Genomic DNA, 21,882 nt, shown 5'->3' on the forward strand with positions numbered 1-21,882 from the left:
GTACAGCAGCCTTAATGCTGCTGCTGAGATATTAGTGTAGCTGGGTCATTGAATCATTGTCAAACAGATGGAGGCAGGTTGCAGAACCAGAACTTTCTGTGCTGGGTCTCATTCAAGTGGTGAGTGTTTGAGCATGACTTGCTCCTAGCATTCTCTACGGGCGAGCACAAGGGCAGTTAAATATTTGAGTCACTAGGTGATACCTTTATAGAAATAAAAACAAGGAGTCAGTGGCACTTCAAAGACGAACAGTTTGTTATGGTGTAAACTTCTATGAGTTGCAACTCCCTTCATCAGGTGTATGAAGGGAAAGAAAGAGAAACAGATAGTTGAGATACCACGGTGGGAGTGTTACCTCAGAGCTAATTCGATCTTGGAGGATGTGGATAAGAAGATGAGAAAACACAAAGTGGAAGATTACTTATTGTGATGAGCGAGCCGAACCCAGTTGGATGGTGTCACATTTGCAAGTGAATTCCAGCTAGAAATTTCATGTTGCAGCCTGGTTTTGAAGGTGTTTTGTTTAAGGACGGCAACTTTCAAGTCTTTTATATACCCCACTTGGTGCTCTGCTGCCGTATAATCTTAGAGTATCAGGTAAAAGAACGTGGATGAGGACAGCACCTTCAGAAGCACAAGTATCGGAGGGGTAGCCATGTTGGTCTATATCTGCTAAAATGAGAAGTCCCGTGGCACCTTAGAGACTAACAGATGTATTGGGGCATAAGCTTTTGTGGGCAAAGTCCCACTCAGATGCATCTGGCGAAGCAGATCTTTTCCCACGAAAGCTTATGCTCCAAAAAATCTGTTAAGTGTATAAGGTGCCAAAGGACTTCTCATTTTTGCAGAAGCGCAGCCTCTCCAATGCACATGCTCTCACCAGAAGCAACCTAGCATGTCCAGGCCAGCCTCCTGTCCACACACTTAATGTCTGAGCCCTGAGGACTTCTTGCTTTGCTGTTGATTTGGATTGCAGGTGTGTGTCCAAGCGGCGATGCTTTGCCCCAGCTGCTCTTTACAAGCCCTTTGGGGAGGAGACAGCAGGAACTCTGACCTTATCTCAGTTCCAAGCCCTGCAGGAGAGTGAGCAAGAAACAGCCTCTCTTCGGGAACTGGGGCTCTCAGACACCGAGATCCTGCTCTGGAAGAACCATGCTTCAGCAGATAAGGTGAGGAAGGAGCTTTACTAGCAACTACAGGAGCCTGGAATGTAATGGAGCCTGGAGTCCAAAGCTCTGTAGAGTGTGTTAGTAATAGTTGGTGATAAACTGCAGCTTTTAAAGCACCTAAAGCTTTCTACTAAAAACAAGCAGTCCTGCTGCACCTTAAAGATTAACAATTTTTATTTGTTAGGTAATGTGCTTTTGTGGGTAAGACCCACTTCATCAGATTCACAGTACATATAGAGCGTCATTCCCAAATCACTTGGACAACAGGTGCAGATGTTATCCTTTGCTCTGTTAAAGAGCCAGGATCACTGGAGTATATGAATTCACCTAAAGGAGGAGTAAACTCAATGGAACCACAACTGTCAGGAAGGTCAGGAGAGAATGAATTGCTTTAACCTTCTATGCGTGATGGGTCCCCAGCCTTCAGTGTGAGGGGTCTCTGCCCTCATCTGCGAACAGAAGCTCTCTAGCCAGCTCCCCTTTGAGGGTAGCTCTTATTCCTAATCAGTGCCCCTTTAATCTGGAATTCCAGCCTCACCCTACAAAAGGGGTGGATTTTCTCCTAAGTGATGCGGCCGCTGTGTTTCAGGGTTCTGGGCTGGGGGCAGCCCCTGAAGCCGTGCAGGAACGGCTGCGAGCCATCCAGGAGAAGATGGCAGAGCGCCAGCGCATTTTGTCCCTGCCACAGAGATTTGCTGGCAGCAAACAGCTGAGCCGGCGGGAGATGGAGATTGAGAATGCGCTCTTCCAGGGGATGGACCGGCACTCCTTCTTGCGGGCCCTTTACCACCAAGGTACCCGGGTTCCCCAATGCCCACTGCCCCAGCAGGATGGGACTGTCTCCCCACAAGTGTTCTGCGAATGTAGATCTGGGGCAGGCACGGGGGGGGTTTCCTTCCTGCCCTTTCTCCCTGAAGAAATTATTTTACTTATGCATCGTGTGAGGGGGAGCTGTTCTCCTTTGTTTAAAGGGATCTCTGATTTACGAGCTGTTGTCAGAATGACGGTCCACCGGCAGGCTGGAGTCTGCACTTTCCGATGCCTCTGAAACTCCGTTGGTTCACTAGGATGCCATGGGCATAGCTGGAGACAGAGTTTGGCCTGCATGTTTAATAGCAGCATGTAATCTGGTGCTCTTATTAGTTATTTGTAATGCTTAGAGGCCCCACACAAAATCACAGCTCCATCATGCTAGGCAGAGTTCATACGCATAGTAAGACTGTCCCTGTCCTGAATTGCTAAGAGGGTAAATATACAAGATGGCTACAGGGTGGGACAGAAACTGAGTGGGGAAGTGATTTGGCCTCGGTCATCCTCCAGGGTAAGGGGTAGAAATAAAACCCAGGGCTCCTGACTCCCATCCCAGTGCCCTCTCAGTGCACATGCTGCCTATGGCCTGAGCATCTTTTCTCCTACCCCTGTGGTGTTGTCTCTCTCATAATCTGACCCCTACGCAGAGATGCCTAGCAATGCTCTAGAAGGCTGCAGAAAAGCATCACACGCCAGAACTTAGCCAGGGTTGCATTTAAAGTGGTTTTACAAGCTTACCAGTGAGGTTTTGTTTGTGTTTTTAAAAAAAAATGCTTAATGTGGGCATTTCTCACAACTTATTTTAAAAACACCTTTGTGATTATGCTTATTGTTGTTAGGATTATCGGCATGAGGAGGCAATCCAGTCAATGATCGGGGCCCTGTTGTGCTAGGTGCTGTACAAACAGTACAGAAAGATGGTCCATGCCCCAAAAAGCTGACCATCCAAGGACATTGATTCCCCTTCCCACCTACAGCCTCGGTGGCCAGGAAGCACAGATGTTTGCAGACTGATGGCTCTGGTGTCAGTATCCCAGCACAGTGCAGTGTAACAAACCGAAACAGCAACCTGGTTAGTGCTACCTGAATAGAGAGAGCGTTTCATTTTGCCATTGCTCAATTAAATAAACTAAGGCAGGTGTTATTAGTAACCCATGCAGGGAAGCTCTTTTAAATCCCTGCTTTTAACCTGACGGGGTCCTTGGAAGCTCAACAAAATGTTTCAGTTCAAAATAACTTTTCAAAAAGCAGCATGGCAGCAAATAAAACTCACTCCTGGACCAGAGGGAGGAAAGCTTCTGGTAGCTGGAGCTTAGGGGAACCAGTTAGCATGTTGCTCTCTGGGACATAATGCAATCAGGTGGCTGATTGGTTGACTGTATTATCTGTAGGATAATGGAGTTGGAAATGAGAGCCGTAGAAAGCAAGCAGGTAGCATTTCTGGTCTTTCTGGAAACCGGGAATGCCGTTGGTTACTGCTGGATATGTAACCCTTGCTGGAGGCTGGACTGAGCCGCTCCAAAGCAGAACTTCCTGTCTTTGGGCCCCAGTCTGTAACCTTCCTTGGTGACCTGTTCATTTTCTTCTGGAGGTGGGTTTTGTCACATCACCATGTGTCTGTATTGTGGATTAGATGAAGCTCAGAAGAGGATGGTGGATGAGAAGGATCCCATGGGTCACTTGGAGACTGTGTGTCAAGAGATGCTAAAAAAGCTGGTGCCCAAGGAATCCCATGCTGCAAAAAGTGACCCATGCCCAAGCGGGTCTGTGGTTAAGAGTACCACCCAGATTCCAGATCAGGGAGAGCAGACAGAACAGGATCAAGGTCCGAGTCTCTCCACAATGAAGCCAGTGGCCCAGCAACCCACTCCAGGGCCTGCGATTGTGAAGGAGCCTGTGGCATTCATCCCAGAAGAGGAGATCTGCAAGAATCGTCTCTCGGTAGAGGAGATCAGGAGCATCTCCCGGTTCTCCTCCTACAGCCCAGGAGAGCCAAGCAAGGTACAGGAAACACTGGGCTGAAGGTTGTGAACATGTTCCCCCTTCCCAGGGGTTATTGTACTTTGCCCTAACACAGAGCTCTGGGGAAGCTGTTCTGGTTCCCGTATTAGATTTGTGGATTCCAAGACCAGAAGCAGGGGGTGGGCAGACTCCTGTAAAGGGTAATGATTGCTGCCCGCTAATGCTGGAGCATCACCAGAAGGTGTCATGTAGTCACCTCCAGGGTTTCCTCTAGTTTTTTCCATTCAGGGGTGGAATACATTTTGTTATGTGCAGCAAGGCATATGGGAGAGGTGCGCCATCAGTAGAAACACACACTGCCAGCTGTGAGTATTGGGGGTTCTTTGCCAATCGGCTGGGTGGCCCTGAATCTCTCCTGGATGGCTACCCAAGCACTCTGCTTACTGGGCGCTCTGGTCACCTTCCAGCTAAAGGAGGAGCAGGCTGCTCTGTTAGGGGCAGAGAGGACATGGGGGACCTTGGGGTCGACCAGAAAGGTACCCCTGCTTACAGATCCCTGGGATACCTAACTGCCAGCCATGCTTCAAACCCAGCTGCAGATGGACCACAGCAGGTGGGAAGATCTTTGGCTCTTGGAGACGGAGACATGCCCACTCCATAACTAGTCATGAGCAGTCTGCATGCTGTGTTTAAACCTGGTCAAACAGGGCGCAAGAGCTCATGATATAAATAACCTGAGCCAACAGGAACCTGGGTGGATATAGTGTGAAAGAGCCTCAAAAAAGCCCCAAGAGGCCCTTCTGTATATGACTCTCTGCCTTCAAAACACACGACCACCAGTGTGAGGTTGAGGGAGGGCTGTAGCAGGGGAGGGGGCAGGGCCAGCCTGTCCCTGTGGGGTGAGCGAAGGTCCTTCCCGCACGAGGCTGAGGTGACCCTGTTGCCTCCTGCCCCATTGTTCTAGGTGCTGTATCTGAAGAACCTGAGTCCTCGGGTGACTGTGCGGGAGCTGGTTTCGCTGTTCGCTCGGTTCCAGGAGAAGGATGGCCCACCGGTGCAGTTCCGCCTGCTGAGCGGCCGCATGAGGGGCCAGGCCTTCATCACCTTTCCCAGTGAGTCCCTCAGCCACAGCTCACGGGCCTTGTCTGATGAGTGGAGGTGCGATGGCAGCTCCGCAGTGCACTGTGCTGGAAGGGCCACCCTCCCAGGAGGCCAGAGGGAGATTTGGCTTCCATGTTTCTCTGACTTAAGCATCTCCATGCTGCCCCGGTGACAAATTCCAGCCCTCCCATAGCCTCAGTGGCATAAGTTTGCTCTGGGCTGGCATTCCCCATACACTGCTCTGCTGATGAGATCCCAGCCCTGCAGCATCGAGCCAGGAGAGAGGACCTCATGGTCCTGAGGTTTGCACTTGAATCCAGTGGGCTTGGGAGCAGAGCTGGTTGTTGTGTGAGCAGTTGCATGTGCCCTGTCACCTGAGCTCCCTTTACTCTCCTGTTCCAGGTGTGGAGGTTGCCCAGGAAGCTATGCTGCTGGTGAATGGCTACAGCCTTCTGGGGAAAACACTCGTGATAGAGTTTGGGAAAAGCAAGGTTCAGTCATCTAGTGTTGATTCTACTTCCCCCAGCTTGTGTGCCGCAGACAGTGCAAAGATACCCACAACCAGCTAGTGGCCATGAATCTGTGTGTGTGGAACTCCCTGGGTTGTGGTTGCTCAGCTGTGTCAGAACAGCCTGTTAATGTTCTGATTTTGAGCTGAGTGCTCAGGTACATAAATCCCAGTGTGGGACAGGAGCCTTCTGGAAGCTAAGCTCCTTGGAGTGAGACTCGGATGAAAGCTTCAGCCGTCCCCACTCGCTGTGGGCAGAGGTGACTCGTGGGATGATGAGAACAGAGGCAACCTTTCCGGGTGTGAGGCAGAAAAGAACAAACGCTCTAGTCTGAAGGAGCCTGAGGATTTGAAATTGTTTGAGCACTCGGACCGGGCAGCCTGTTCGGAGGCATGAGTCCTGTGCTGTATGCCATTCTGTGTCTGTTTTAGTCCAATAGTGATAGGCTGTTTGTACAGGATGCCTGTCTTGCCACCATTTCTGTGGTACGTGAGCACTCTCTTCTCCTGTTTTATATCCCTGTTTTAGTGCTGCCTTTAAGGAGGGGGAATATGTCAGTAAATCTGTTCCCGTTATCTTTTTCTAGTGCATGTCTCTGTTCCCCAGACGACCTTGAACTTTCTGCCCTTTCATGCTGCAGGGGAGCTATACCCACCATCTCCTTTGCCCAGAGGAAATCTTTGTGGAAACGGCAGGAGCCTTCTGCGTAGGGCCTTTCCTTAGGAGCAGATGTGCTGTGTTACCGTAGTCTGCAAAGCCCATCTCCCTCGTTCCTCACAAGTTACTGTATCGGAGCTGAGGAGCTGTGCTTTGTCCGGTCTGGAAGCCTGCTCTGATAGCGAATGACACTGGAGGGCAGTGTTCTCTGTCAGCTGAGAGCTCGGGTGGCCAGCCTGGAGAGATTTAGATGCTGCCCAGCTGATTGGCAGAGCACCCACAGCCAGCAGCCTGTGCTTCTATTAGCGGTGCACATCCGCATATGCCTTTGTGCACATAACAAAATTTATTCTGCCCAGGGATGGAAAAAATTAGAGGGACCCCTGCGGGAGGGTTCAGAAAAAGGCATAATGCCACCCCGCACCCCACAATCACATGGCTATACCAATGCATTTGATTACATTGTGCTATGTGAGTGGGGAAAACTTCTTGACTCCTCACTGGTGATCTCTACTGCCCTGCTGCACAAAGATGGGTGGCCTTTATGGTTCCACGCCGCCCCCCCCCCCTCACCCATTGGCCTCACAGGAGATTCAGTTGTTGATACAAATGTTCAATTGCTTTCTGAGAATGATGTTGTTTTCCTCAGGAATAGCCTCCTCTGTCAAGTAAATATGGCAGGTTGTTGTAATGCTTCTCCACCAGCCTGTGTGTCTTTGGAGAGAAGCATTTGCGATCCTTTCGCCCTTTGATTGATGGAACCAGATTTCATGGCTTTAACAGAGATGAGCAGTGTAACACCTGCCACATGCCCAGAAGGGATGCAGATTTCCTGTAACAGCTGGTTCCTTCCCCTAGCAGCCAGCTAGTGGTCCAGCTGTCCATTGCATTTGATTCCTTGTCTAGCCCCCCCCCCCCCCCCCACCCGCCCCCAGCCTATCAGTTTGATTTTTTTTCAGACTGTTGTCTCTTTTGTCACTTCTCATTAGATTTTCATCGCGGTGTGCACAAAATCTAGGCTTGAGTTCAAATGTCGAATGGAGTGGTGTGTCATATCCTACCTGCAGTGCAAGGGGTGGCTTTGGAGGAAAACAAAAGCAGAATGCAGAGGTATTACTACGTTCAGCCTTGAAGAATGCTCACACGGAAACAGAACACTCTCACTTTCATCCTGACTAGAGATGTGAAAGGCTAACCGGTTACTGGGTAAACATCACGCTTAACAGTTGATGCTTACTGGTTGTGGTTGACGACTCCAGGTGTGTTGACCTCCCCAAGTAGCCCCTGTCCATGGTGAGCTCACATGTGTGACAGGCAGAGGGTGGAGTGGCCTCCCCATTCATTCCCCATTTAATTGGTTAGCCAATTAAAATGGGACTTCATATCCCTGGCCTGACCACTTTTGTCCTTACAAACTCTAGAGGTCTAATTTTTCAAAACAGCAGCATGATCAGCACAACTTCTACGGAGTGTTCTTGGGATCTTCAAACCCCAGAGTTCAGCTGGGGCCCTGCTGGGTTTGCTTTGGTTCCTGCTCTGGTCTGTGTTGCTATGGAATGTTTGAGCGTCACCAAGGGGATGGTTCCAAGCTCACCAGGGGCTGGGATTTAAACTGTATTTCACAAGGAGGGAGAAGGTGGAATTTTCTTCCACTTGACAAGAGTGGAAAACAGAGGGCCATTCTAGAGGTAGGTCTGGATTATCCATTTTGTTTCCTTTCGTGGGTGAGTCTTTTTACTTCAATTTCCACCTTTCATTCCCATGCTTCTCTAAACATGCGTACTGGAATGATCAGAGGGATAGGACAGGATAGGGCATAGGAGTAATTGCTGGGCAGATATGGTAGGAAGCTCCAGCTTCAGGGTCCAAAATCATCTTACCTAAAACGTTTGGCAAGAGAGGTGCACTAATTGTTTACATGGGTAACCCAGAGGCGCTGAGACCATAGAGAAAGGGGAGTGGAGTTTGCTCTGTAGGCTTAGTTAAGAGCCGGTTGGCTTTTAGCTCATGCAGTAGAAGCACAGGGCTTTATCCCTAAAATCTCCCAAACACTATATAGCCCTTAAAAAAATCTCATGGGGGGGCGGCGGACTCACTTTTAATCCCCTGTGGCTGGTAGGTTAGCATGTTATCACACTGCGTGGCTTCACTACGGGATGGGGCATAGAGGCTGCCAGCACACGTGTGGCTTTCAGAGGTCCTGGACCTCCAGCAGCAGTGGTGCAGTGTGGGTGGCAGAATCAGGGACGTTTGCTCCTAATTTTGCCCAGCTGGAGATTGCTTTCCCAGACTGCTGGCGGTAACTCTAGGGACAGGAGAGCCAGAGTGGGGGCAGCTGCAAGCGGTATCTGGCAGGCGGTGAGTATGCAAATAGGGAGCCCCACGTGGCGGAATATCTTCTTGAGCTTGGGGAGAAGGCCTCCATATTGCTGTACGGCGGTGGATGTCGCCATCTTTCTGTACGGCGGCGCCGAGGGGCTACCGTATAGCTGTCGCGCAGGACGCGAGGACCGCCCTGTGCTGTACGGCGGCGGGCGCGCCGTGGGGGCCGCCATGGTGCTGTACGGCGCGGGCGAGCAGGGGCCGCCATATCGGTGCGGGTGAGGGAGCGCGGGGCTTTGGCCCTGCCGCGGTCAGAGCTGTCAGTGCGCGGCTCTCGCTGGAGCCCGCGGGGCCGCCATGGCCCGCCGGCTCAACACGGAACAGGGCATCCGGCTGAGCGCGGTAGGTGGGGGCCGGGCCGGGCCCGGGGCGGCGCGGCGCGGCGGGGCCCGGCCGGAGGGAGCCCCGGCCCTGACCGCCCCCTCTCGCTCTCCCCGCAGATGAGCCCGCGCTACCTGCAGAGCAACAGCACCAGCCACACGCGGCCCTTCAGCGCCGTGGCCGAGCTGCTGGGTGAGGCGGGGGGTTGTGCCGTGGGGCGGGGGGCAGGGCAGTGGGAGCTGTGCAGTGGGCGGGGGGCAGGGCAGGGCAGTAGGAGCTGTGCAGTGGGGGGGCAGGGTGCTGAGGGCTGTGCAGTGGGGCGGGGTTAGGGCAGGGTAATGGGAGCTGTGCAGTGGGGGGGCAGGGCGCTGGGTACAGGGCAGTGGGGCGGGGGGCAAGGCAGGGCAGTAGGAGCTGTGCAGTGGGGGGGGCAGGGCGCTGGGGGCTGTGCAGTGGGGCGAGGGGCAGGGCAGGGTAGTGGGAGCTGTGCGGTGAGGGGGCAGGACGCTGGGGGCTGTGCAGTGGGGCGGCGTTAGGGCAGGGTAGTGGGAGCTGTGCAGTGAGGGGGCAGGGCACTGGGGGCTGTGCGGGGGGGGGGCAGGTGAGTGAGAGACTCTTGGCAGTGTTCACAGCAGCAGTTCCTGTTCCCTTTACTATACCACCAGTTCTCAACCTGTGGGTGACTTTGTTTTAATGGGATTGCCAGGGCTAGTGTTGGAATCGCTGGAGCCCAGGACCAGAAAGCTGAAGCCTGAGTTTCCAAGCAAGAAAGTACCTGTGCACAGAACAAATCAGACTCCTGAGAGGGACACGGTTGTTTGGAAAGGTTGAGAACCAGTGTGCTAGGTCACTTTGCAGGTGCTGGGTAGGACAGCTCTGCTGGAAGAAGGGACTCAGCCATTTGCGTCTCAGCTTTCTACAATGGTGTGATCCCTTTTGTCCCTGTGTCTGATGCTCTTGTTGACATGAACATGACTTGCGTGATGATGTCTGCCTAAGTTTGCAGAAAGATAGTTTCTTTTTCTGCTCAGCGACCTGTCCAGCAGCAGAAATGTAAAATGAAGAACACTGCTAAATTTTGCTGTTGCTATTCAAACCCCCTCTGGGAAGCTGTATAGCAGCTTGAGAAAACTCGAAGCAGGCACTGACTGGACAAGTCACAAGCCCCAGGTTAGCGTAGGAGAGTGGAATCCTGGCTTGCAGTGTCTGGGGATTGAACTTTACATGTCCTGGGCTTCAGGTAGGCGTGATTTGATGGAAAGTTCCGCACTTGGTTGCAGAAGGATGAAGTGTTTTAGGACAGGTAGCTGAAAACAACCAAAGTGTTCAGTGTTGCAACACGGTTAGAAGGGATTTGGCAAGTGTGGTTATGATTTTATTGGCAATGGTTTGTGATGACTTGCACAATTCATGTGTGGCTTCCTCACTCATTTTAAAAAAAATAGCCTCCTCCCAAACTCACAGCTTAAGTCTTTTGTGTCATACCATAGCATTCTTACCGTTTCTGTGTGTGTATTTTGTATTCACATTCCATAGGATAAGCAGCTCTTGTCTTGTGATAAGTAGTTTTTGGGAATATGGGGAGAGAGTATTAAGCCTTTTCAGCTTGCAAGAGAAACAACTAAGAAGCAGCTATGATAGAAGTCTGTAAAATCATGATGGTGTGGAAAAAGTAAATAAAGTGTTATTTATTACTCATAATGCTAAAAAGTAGGGGCTCTCCAAACTAAATTAATAGGCAGCAGACTTAAAAGAAACAAACAAAAGGAAGTATTTCTTCACACAATGCACAGTCAACCTGTGAAACTCCTTACTAGAAGCTGTTATGAAGGCCAAGACTAGAATGGTTCAAAAACACTTAGATAAGTTTCAAAACAAAAAAAAACAGTCAAATAGCACTTTAAAGACTAACAAAATAATTTATTAGGTGAGCTTTCGTGGGACCGACCCACTTCTTCAGACCATAGCCATACCAGAACAGACTCAATATTTAAGGCGTGGTCTGAAGAAGTGGGTCTGTACCAGGAAAGCTCACCTAATAAATTATCTTGTTAGTCTTTAAAGTGCTATTTGACTGCTTTTTTGTTTTGATAGTATATAGACTAGCACGGCTCCCTCTCTGTTAGGTAAGTTTATAGAGGACAGTTCTATCAGTAGCTAATAAACTCTGTTTGCCAGAAGCTGGGAATGGACTATGGGGATGGATCACTTGACGAAGACTTGTTCCTTTTTTCACTTCTCTTTAAATCCGTTACATTGGCCACTGTCAGAAGATGTACCTTTTGTCTCACCCGTACGACCATTCTATGATATAGCCTCAATCAGACATTTCCCTGTATTTGGGAGGATTCAAGGATTTCCTAGATTCAAGGAGACTTGTTTGTTGGGAATAGTTGAGGAGTTGAGCATACCTAATTGTCTGGGATTTTTCCTTCCACAGACAATGCATCAGATCCTGGTGTGACAGCTAAGCTTTTCTGCATTGATGTTGTAGAAATCAAGGGAGAGCTTTGTCTGACTTTCACAGATAATGGAGCTGGAATGACACCGCACAAACTTCACCGTATGCTCAGGTAGCAAACTAAGCATTCATCCAGATAAGTTTCTGCTGTCTTAAATTCAGCGCTCACAAGCAAGTGTTACCATTGACCCAGAGTTCAGGGTTTCATGAGTCCTGATTGAAATGTGCACAGAACCCTCCTTGTAGTTTCTCTTTTCTTCCTTTCCTTCTCACTCTGAAAAATCCTAAAACAACTACATTTTTTAACATACAGTGCATGATCCAGGGACTAATTTTTTTTTTTTTAACATTCAGGGCTGTAATGTACACAGGGGATTATCAAATGTCTGCTCCTTCGGGGCCGCACCAATCACACATTTCCATATTTCTCCTAAGTCCTGCACTCATGTCTGACTTGCATGGGAACATCACCAAACCCTCCCTCCCTCCTTCCTTTATCTTGGCTCCATTTTCAGTACCTCCAGTCTATTTCTCAGTTGCCTGTTGATGCACTATTTATTATCCTGTTCTGTTGTTTTGCCTCTCAGAACAAATGCCGTGTAACCTCCTGGTTTCCATTAGCCCTTATGATAATTTTGCTGTTTCCAGTGGGTAGTCTGCAAACCATAGTCTCTTGGGGTAGGGTGTGGTTTGGTTGTTCCTGTGCAACAATTTGCTGATAGTCTCTGCCTCTGTCCCCCTCCTTTTCTTATCTAGCTTTTCTTTAAAGTCTGTGAACACAAAAACACAGTTCTTCCGAAAAGTCGGAGGGGTTCAGGAAGTGAAAACCAGAAGCCTTAGCCCCTTCCTGCTTTGTGTGGTGAGGGAGGAAAGCAGTGACTAAGGTTCTCTTGAATTAATACTGTTGGAATGTATGTTGGAAGCTCATTGCTACATTCCCCCACAGAACCTGGGGGGAGATGCTTTCCAAATCTGCTGTGGGTCTGAGCTAGAATGCGGTGTGGCAAAGCCACAAAGCGACCCTCTTTCCTTCCCATATCACTTCTTTACCCTTCCTGTCACAGTGTGTAGGAGTGGGGAAGGATTGACTGTCTCATGCACGCACTAAGAGGACAGAATGGAAAGGGAATTAGATGGAGGGTCCCATATTTGCCGGCACATAGATACCTATATGGAGGATAGATAATGACAGCAGGAAAGAGAAATTTTTTCGCCTTCCTTATTCTCTCCTCCTTCCTCAAAGGCAGCATAAATATCAAAGAGCCACCTTTATTATCAGGGTTCCATCTCTAGTCTCTCTCCTGACTGTGGACTATTAAGTGTAGAGTTACAAAAATAGATGAATTGGGCATGGAGAGATTTAGAGGAGCAATGAAATAGTGCTGTGAGCTTATGCCAAGATTAATTCTTTAACAGTTGTTATAGGACCAGTTTTAATAGCTTGGGTCACAGGAGGCTGAGTCTTGGAGATACATTTCTTATCTAAACTACATCTGTACAACATTTTGAAGTTTTTGTTACTTCGCATACCATGCTCCACTGACGTGTGAGGCCAGTCCCACAGAGTGTGATATGTAATTGCAAGATCAATGAGGCATGGTGTTTTGTAACATTTGAAGTGACCTGTGGACAGTGGTGACAAATGCTTTCTTGAAAATTAGGGAATCAGACATTGTGTGATCTGACGGGAGGGGAAGCTTCAGTTTTGCTAGCCCCTACCGAGGATTTTATTTCAGCTGGGCAGTACATATGCTGGTTTATCGGATGTCTACTGTGGCAGCATAGTCTAGTGCTTAGAGCAGAGAGAGGCAAAGAGGACACATGGGGTCTAATCCTAATTGTCATTGGCTCAGTGTGTGAACTGTGGCAGATTTTCACTTTTCTGTAACTCATCTTCCCCATCTGTAAAATGAGAGTAGTGAGCTGTGTTTCAAAGGTGTAAAGATTAATTAGTGCTTAGAAGTTCTTAGGCTGAAAGCACTAAAGAAATGTTAATTATAAAACTTACATTCATTGCCCCATAGGGAAATAAGCAGCACTGTCTAATGATTAGAGCAGAGGACTGGGCATCAGGAGAGCAGGATTCTAATTGCACCTCTGCCACTTGTTTGTGGGATCTTGGGCAAATCAGTTAACCTTCTTGAGCTTCTCTTTGCAAAGTGCTTTGATATCTTTAGATGGGAAGTGATGTATTAAGGCAAAGTAGTATTCATTTGCCTCATGCTTTTTGAGCTAGGTAACCACCATGAAGCTCCACATTTAAAATAGCTTTCCACTCCACCTGTTCCTCTTCCTGTTCACCTCTGTCAGAGAGCTTTCCACTTGACTGACTGTGATTTGCAGCTTTGGTTTCACGGACAAAGCAGTGAAGAAGAACCACCCGTCCATTGGAGTGTATGGTAATGGTTTTAAGTCCGGCTCCATGCGTCTGGGAAAGGATGCCATTGTCTTCACCAAGAATGGAGGAGCGCTCAGTGTGGGACTCCTTTCACAGACCTATTTGGAACGTGTCCATGCTCAGGCTGTTATTGTCCCAGTGATACCATTCAACCAGCAAAATAATATCCTTCCCTGTAAGGCAAGAGTGACTCTGCAACCTGAATTATCTGGCGGTGGATGCAGGGGTCAGAAAAGTGTGGTTCTGAGGAGGTCCGCAGGCCAGTGTTTTGTGAGTTGTGATTGTTGCAATAGTGTCTTTACACAAGAGTTCTGATGGTGAGGATTGTTTGGGGGATATACCTGGGTAGTTCATGTCACCCGTATGTGCTGCTGCCTCCTGGTAACATCTGCAGGGGGCATCATCCCTGCGGAATACTAGGGTAATGACATAGTTCAGCGCTGCACTGGGAGAGCCCCTGTGATAACACATGTGCTTCTTGTTGCATCCGTCAAGTTGTTCCCCTTTACACCAGAATTTGTCATGGATCCAGTGGGCACTTCTGCTAGTTTCCATGTTCAGCGTAACCCCTGGGTAGTCTGCAGACCCTACCTCCCACCGACGGAGTGCCACCTCCTTCCTAGTAGTTGTCTGGTCTGTGCCCCGCACATTGTCTTACCCCCTGCAGCAATAACATGCTTTTTTGGTGTTGTGATACTTGGAAACGGTGCTGTCTCCACACTGATGGGAGCCTTAAATACACAGCTGCCAGTGTTGCACTGTTCCCATGGGCCGTAGTGATTTGGCATGGTATACCTCCTTGCTTTAACAGTAGTGCATAACTTTACATCCTCTCTCCTGACTAAGCTGATGCCTGGTGATATTTTTCCACCCATTTCTCTTGATTAGTACTTTGAATAGTGTAACTCCTCTTTGGACACGGTGCTCTTGGCACTGTGCTCTGTCATGGCCCTGGCGTGTGCTTTGTCTGTGTACGTCCCCTGCCTATGCAGTAATGTCTGAAGTCTTAATGCCTCCTTGGTGGTTGAGGGGGTGAATGTTGGTGCAGTCTTGTTCGTTCTTTCTTTGACTCTGTGGCTTCTAAAGAAAATGATTGTTACGGAAGACTCTGGGCCCAGCCTCGAGGCCATCCTGAAATATACGCTCTTCAATACTGAGGAGGAGTTGCTGGCTCAGTTTGATGCCATTCCAGGCAAAAAGGGCACACGGATTCTCATCTGGAACGTCCGCAGGTATGGAAAGCCAGGGCACACAAGGATGGATGAGTGGGAAATGGCAGGTGCAGCCCTCTGTTAGGCTGAGTGGGGGAAAAAGAAATAACAACTCAGTAGCCTAAAAATTGGGTACCTCACCAGGCCCAGTTTGCATCAGAGTTAGTTTAGCCTGTCCTCCTTTCATGATATAAATACCCAGTTTTATGCAACTTGCTGCGTAGGGCTCTTTCAGGAGTAACAACGGCTGAAGTTCCGGTGTCTACGACTTTGCTAAGGCTTAGTATGGGCATCACTGAGGCCTGAATTCAGCTGTGGTTATTTTATTCGAGCTTGTGGCACTTGAGAAATGAAGACCCTAGCTTGAATTTCAGAATTTAAGGATGGCCTTCAGAAATACTTTATTTTATAATGTAGACTGCCGCATTTGATACGGGAATAATTGATCCAATAACACACAGTGCACCGTGCCCTCTTTAGTCGCTTTTTCCAGTAGAACTGCAGTTTGATGACCAAGCTCCTGCTTTTGGGCTGGCTATGTAAAGATTCTATGTGGAGCTCTGTTCCTGGCCCAATGCCAGAGCTCTGGCCCCCTTCCTCAGCCCCTCTCCCCCCATCTATGTTGTCCATCTCCTGCCACTTCATGGAGCTGAGAATCATGGCTTGACCTTGGGGAATGGTGATGACGGGGTGCAGACAGGGTTAAGCTGGGAGTGACCCTAAAAAGTGAGGGAACCACAATTGTATAGTTTGAACCGCTATAAAGTGGATCTGTTGCTGATCAAGGGTGGCTGGATAGGATGATGTTTTTGTTTGTTGTGTTACTTAGAAACAAAGATGGGAAGCCTGAATTGGACTTTGATACGGACAAGTGTGACATTCGGATGTCAGACTTCATCCCAGAGGAATCAGAGGAAGCTGGGCAGAAGGTTCCTCCTCGCTCGGAGAAGGTTCAAGAGTCCTCTGCGCCAGAAACGGAATGCTCTTTACGGGTGAGTTAGGAATGCTTGCGTCGCATCGAAGACGTAGAGCAGTCTTTGCTTTGCATCTATCCAATGTGAACAGTACAAGCTAGGAGCATGTGCTGAGGTCAGGCATGCCAGTAACACTTTGGGTAGAATTAAAAGATGTGGCATTCAAACAGGATATCCCTGTTTTCCTGGAAAGGACTCAGCTGCTTGGCTATACAGGGCTTATTGTGTTGTCAAGTGACTTCACTTTTTTCCCTAAAGGTTCCCAGTGCGGTCTGTGCCATAATACCCTTCTTCTTGCCTGTCCCCTGCTACCAGGCATACTGCAGTATCTTGTACCTGAAGCCCCGTATGCAGATTGTTCTGCGACAGAAGAAAGTGAAGACTCAGCTGATCTCCAAGAGCTTGGCCAGTATTGAATATGATGTGTATAGACCTACCTCCACAGTATCCTTATAGCTGCCTCTGACCTTTCCTGACCCTGGTGACTTCACTGCATCCAGGAGAACACACAATGAGGATCGCTTGTTTTCTAATTGAAATTAACTCCTCATTTGTGCTCCAAATTGGTTTGGGTGGGCTAGAGCAGCAGGGTAGGAAAGCAAAGTATTGAAACGAACTTAGATTGACTTCTCCTTTCCACCCTGTGCCACCGCAGAGGCTAGATCCCAGCCTCAGTAGTTCAAGGGGCTTTGAAAGCTGTCTGGAGAGAACCAGGGTTTGCCAGCTTAATGAATGGTATCTCTTGTATGTTTCAAGCGTGAGTGAGTTCCAGATGAGCAGAAGGAATCTTTGTGTTTTGGTACCTGGCAGCTGAATTCCAGTCCCAGGCTTATTTGATGTTAACATCACAAACCTATTAAAACCTGTATAAAACTATAAGCATCTTTAAAAAAGTATAGGGAAGAGCTCTCAATGTAAATCAAGGCCTGCTTTCTGTGCACAAGATCAGAACTTGTGTATGCCAGAAGGAAAGGTTATTTTTAATTCCAGTCCTACATATTCAGGCAGAGATCATGACTATTGCTGAGTCTCTCTAATTTGAGTATCCTTCTCACTATGATTTACAGATTAGATCCTGTCTTTGGTGACACTTGAGCAAAAGTGTTCATAAATGTACTTGAGCTTGTTAAGAGATAAGAAAGAATGGGCTATGGCTTGTTCTGTAACAGCTGCGTAGGTTCTGCAGAGCCAAGACGAGTGAAACATAATGTATCTATCCCTGATGTTGAAGAATAACATTTGCTAGAATACACTTTAGGGAACCCCAGAAGATGACACGCAATTAAAATATACCATCTGCACATATATTCCGTAAATGTGGGCACTCTCTTAAAAAGAGAGGCCATCAGAAGGATATTATTGATGCAACAAAATCCTTCTTTGTATATAGCTTCTGTTTTTGTTTTTGTGTTTGTTTTTGTTTTTTTAACCAAATAGCAGAATTTCTTGCTCAGTATTGAAACCAAGTGAAAAGGGTGTCTGCTGAATTTCCTCTACCTCTGTGGGCCTTGATGTCTTCATTTAATTTTTTCTTGAGGTTTCTTTGTCTTGTTTACAAAGCAAAAACAACCAAAATTAATGATGTTTTAGTCATTTTCTGGCCTGCCTGGGTTATAAATCAATTTGGCCATAGTTCTTTGGTCAGAACTTGACTGCTTGATTACCAGGTTAAAATGAAACGCTTTACACTATCTCCAGTAGTCCTGTTCTGCCAGACTGGCTGTGCTAAACTCTTGGAACTCAAATGGGCTGCAGTTAATGCTTGTTCACCATCTTTGGCTGTCTATACTAAGGTCCTCCTCTCGTTACAAAGCCCAGTGCTCGGCTCTGCCCTCCTGCTAAAGAGGTGGAGGTGGTGTTCCAATCTAAACAGCACAGCATCTGCAGCACACAACTTACTTCATGAGGCTGCGACAGGAAAAAGTGTGTGCTTTGCTTTGTTTTTGGAGGCATTTCACCTTCTGCTCATCTCCATCAGCATCCACTCCCTTCCCACAAAACACCACTCACTTCTTCCTTGGCGCTTGCTGCTTTTCTCCTTTGACAATCTTTCTCCCAGAACAAAAGAGTGAAGATTACCTTTGGGTTCAACTGCAAGAACAAGAGCCACTTTGGCATCCTGATGTACCACAACAACCGACTCATCAAGTCCTATGAGAAGGTGGGCTGCCAACTGAAGGTGAGTGATCAGTTCTTCCCTTCTGCTCTCAGGAATGGGGGAGGAGAGAGGAATGTGGCTTTACTAAAGGTAGACCCTGCCCATAGATCCTTACCGTCAGGTCCCATTGACTTCCAGGAACTCAACAGCTGAGTGCAGGAGTTCCTGAACATGGTAGCTGTGCTGTCAGTTCATACATAGATCCATATTGTATACTTGTCTGGAAACTGAGTTCCAAGTACATCCCTCATCAGATTATTTATTGCTGCTGTATGGGGCGGGTGCTGGTGGGGAATTCAAGTCATGAAAGCCATCTTCATTTTGCTCAGGCATACTGACCTTTTTCGCTGAGAATCAGGCTTGCAGTGGTGGGGCAGCATAGTTGTGCCAGCAAGCTGGCAGTCATTCCTCTGTTTCTGAGAGTCATCTTAGCTACAGATAAATTGGTGGCTCTCAGAGTGAGGAAGCTACTCAGTATTCCACGTTTGTACCCTGTGGGAGTGTGTTTAAGTGCTTGCCTGCACTGTCTCAAAGGGACCTGTTCTCTGGGGACTGTGGTCCTGACTTTGGAGGGTGCCAGGCATTCCTATCTGATACATGGTGCTGCTGTGCTAGGGAGAGGATATGAGATACTGAGTCTTGTTGCTCTTATTCCTGGGGTTCCTAGGGAATAGGAATTACTCTCCTGAAGGAGCAGCCTCCTTTTCTCTTGTAATCGGTGTGGCTGAAACAATTGGTTCTCTTCTCTCCTTTTTGACTGTTGGTGTAGGGGGAAGGCCTGGGTGTGATGGGGGTGATTGAGTGCAATTTCCTGAAACCAGCACACAACAAACAGGACTTTGAAGAAAGCAAAGAATACCGGTAAGAAAGGCCTCCAGCTGAGGCTACCACTGTGTATGGGCTTTTGGTATCAAATAGCCCCATGCCGGCCCATCTGCCTTCTTATGGCCCTGCCAGAAGATGTTTGACCATGTTTCTCAGCAACCTGGAGAGACCTTGCTCTCCTGGGTTGAGCGAGGGAGTAGGCACCATATTGGTCCAGCTCTGGTTTCCTGCATGTCTCCATCCATTAATCCTAAATGCTGCCCCAGAGATTTAGCTGAAATAAGAGCTTGTTTTCATTCACTAAAGCAGTGTTTCCCAGGCTTTCAGAAACAGGCTTCCTGCAGGAGAATCAAACCCATCACGTGCCCCCTTGTATCCTGTCACATTAGCAGGACAGCAAGGGAGAAGCTGACATGGGCACTGTTCCATATTCCTCCTGCTCAGCCACTTCATTAGTTGGGCATACCCCTAACGTTACAGCACAGCAGTTCCCCAGAGATGAACACTAACATGAATGTCAGTATCGCCTCTAGAACAGGCAGTGGCAGGGAAAGGGGGTGAACGCGGACCCTGCCGTTTGTCTTTGCTTGCAGATAGCCAGCTGTTCTTAAATGAGTGCAAATAGCTACCAGAGTTGTGGGCTGCTGGGCTGAGGTCAGGGGCCCCCTTGTTTCAGCAGGAAGTCAGAGGTGCGGCGCTTGTGAAACCTCTGGTCTGTCATCTTCCTAATCCCCTCCCCCACCAAGCTGTGAGTTTATTGACTTGACCAGAACTTACACCCTTCTGAAGCGCACGGGTTTCAGACTGCTGCTAGTGGCGGGCTTTTGCTACCAGGCTGACTGCCGGAAACCTGAATAGTAACAGAGCGGTAGCCACGTTTAGTCTGTATTCTAACAAAACAAAAGCAAAAACAGCAGAAATGTAGAATTTGCAGGAAACCTAGTTTAGCAGTGGAAGGGGTAGATTATGGGAGCAATTAATCACCACGTTCAGGGGCTGCGTGAAGTTAAAGGAGGCTGGGTGTCCTCAAATTTTGCTCTCTTTAGCAAGCATGCATGTATAATGAGAGAGAGAGTAATTTGGGGTGAGCTTTGGCTAAGCTTGTTCTTCATATTGCAGTCTGAACACGGCTATGTAGAGTTCGGGTTTTCTCTTTTCATAACTGTCAGGCCTCTCTTGCATTCTAAGTTATCCTCTGGTCAGTAAGATGAGACCTTTTTTCTTGGGATGTGTAGGAGATGGTTAGATTGGCCCAAAAAGCACTTAAATACCTTTATTCTAATCTATCAGACTTGTCCAAATGCAAAGGATAGAAATGCAGATTTCCTGTTGGGAGAAGAAAACCCTGTCTGTTTGCTCCATCCCCTCTTCTTGTGCACAGTTCCCATTCTTCAGCATTTATCCAATTTAAGCACGTTGATGCTGGCCTTAGTCCTGTTGGTTACCTGAATCATATATAGCAGCCGGTTGAATGAGACATTTCTTTAGGCTACCTGGAAACGTTAGAGGGACTGGTGGCTTTTCTTTGGAAAGTGAGAGAGGACTGAGCCAAGGTTTCAGACTCAAATCGAAGGATACTAATGAGGTGCTGAAATGAATATTCAGCGCCTTATTAGCATGCTGCCAGCTATGGCACTTAAAGTGCTGCGTTTCGTTTGTGCGTGGCTCGTCTACGCGGGGGTCAGCTGATAGGAATAAGGGGATTTCAATGTTTGCAGGATCCTTTTGAAAAGGAGCCCCTGTAGACAAGCCGCACGCGAGCAAACCGCGGCACCTACAAAGTGCTGCGGACGGCGGCATGCTAATGAGGTGCTGAATATTCACTTCAGTGCCTCATTAGTATTCAATTTGGCCATTAACATGGACATTTTGAAGTTTTTTGGTGAGTGTAGACGTAGCCTTAGTTACCTGAGTTTGGTCTTTGGATGGTGAGGACTCAGTCTTCCTTGGTAGAAATTATGTTTGCTGTAGCTGAATATTGAGGCCAAAGATGAGTGAGCCTAGCTTCTGTGCACAGCCAGACCTTGAGCCCTAAAAGATGCAGAAATTATAGGAAGAAGCTCTCTAGTCTGTTGTGGAGGAAGTCATGCTAAATGATCGTAATGTTCCTTTTTGGCCTTAACATCTATGAAAACTGCGGTGCTGGTATCCCCTGATTTGGAGAAGAAGTGACTGTGATTCTGAACAAAAAGGCAATCCTGCTCCAATGAGAGTGGTAGAGAAACAACTCCCTTGAGCACTGGGAGTGTGTGCCGGAAACATAGTAGCCGTCAACAGCATCCTAAAGCCAGGGTTATTCCTGGTACAAATCTAAACAAATGGTCCAAAACCCAAGCTGGCCCTACCGTGACAAGTCTGAGCTCCTCCTCTGTCATTACTGCTGCCCTGTCTGGGCACCTCTGCTTGCTGTAGTGCAAGGCAAAGGCGGGCTGGGAAGGAGGTTTGCTTCTCCACCTGGTTTGTGTTACTTGCGCTACTTGTGACTTTCAGTGTCTGATTTTTCACTGCCCTTCCCTTCCCTTCCCACTAGACGGACAATTGCTGCACTAGGACAGAAACTTAACGCTTATTGGAAGACGAAGGTGGCAGAGATGAAGTTGGGTGGTTCCAATGCAGCCAACGTGATAGCGTGAGTTCAAACATGATGATCTAAAGCACCATAAAAAGCACCAGGCCTACCATTTGCAGAGAAGGGGTGGGTAGTTGAGAAAGCATAAGGTGTTTGGAGGGAAGATTAATATCTCTTTACCAGGAGATACAGCTGCATAAACTGCTACATGTTGAACTTGTCTAGTCCAGCACGCTCTCATCTGACAACATCTGTAATCTGGTATGATTTTAGTTAGCTGGGCAACCACTTATCATGGGTGTGGCTGAGTTTCCTGTGGTCCCATAAAGTTTTACTGCCACCGGTTCTGGCTTTCTGTTTTCTTTGCTGCTGTTT

General features: G+C 48.2%; 1 protein-coding gene across 2 annotated transcripts in view; it reads left to right on the plus strand.

The window, feature by feature from the left end:
- Positions 1–21,882, plus strand: part of RBM41 (RNA binding motif protein 41) — a 36,065-nt gene that overhangs the window by 1,509 nt on the left and 12,674 nt on the right. Inside the window, exons 3-14 of one of the 2 annotated variants that reach the window (XM_075007490.1) lie at positions 977–1,169; positions 1,759–1,963; positions 3,613–3,980; positions 4,906–5,053; positions 11,352–11,484; positions 13,716–13,932; positions 14,854–15,002; positions 15,811–15,973; positions 16,271–16,399; positions 18,015–18,134; positions 18,883–18,974; positions 21,469–21,567. In XM_075007490.1, the coding sequence (XP_074863591.1) occupies positions 977–1,169; positions 1,759–1,963; positions 3,613–3,980; positions 4,906–5,053; positions 11,352–11,484; positions 13,716–13,932; positions 14,854–15,002; positions 15,811–15,973; positions 16,271–16,399; positions 18,015–18,134; positions 18,883–18,974; positions 21,469–21,567 (2,016 nt within the window). Of the gene's footprint in view, positions 1–976; positions 1,170–1,758; positions 1,964–3,612; positions 3,981–4,905; positions 5,054–5,444; positions 6,712–11,351; positions 11,485–13,715; positions 13,933–14,853; positions 15,003–15,810; positions 15,974–16,270; positions 16,400–18,014; positions 18,135–18,882; positions 18,975–21,468; positions 21,568–21,882 lie in introns of those variants that run through there. The other variant, XM_075007489.1, reaches the window with a different exon arrangement.

The sequence above is a fragment of the Carettochelys insculpta genome, chromosome 13, assembly GCF_033958435.1.
Source record: "Carettochelys insculpta isolate YL-2023 chromosome 13, ASM3395843v1, whole genome shotgun sequence".
Lineage (NCBI taxonomy): Eukaryota > Metazoa > Chordata > Testudines > Carettochelyidae > Carettochelys > Carettochelys insculpta.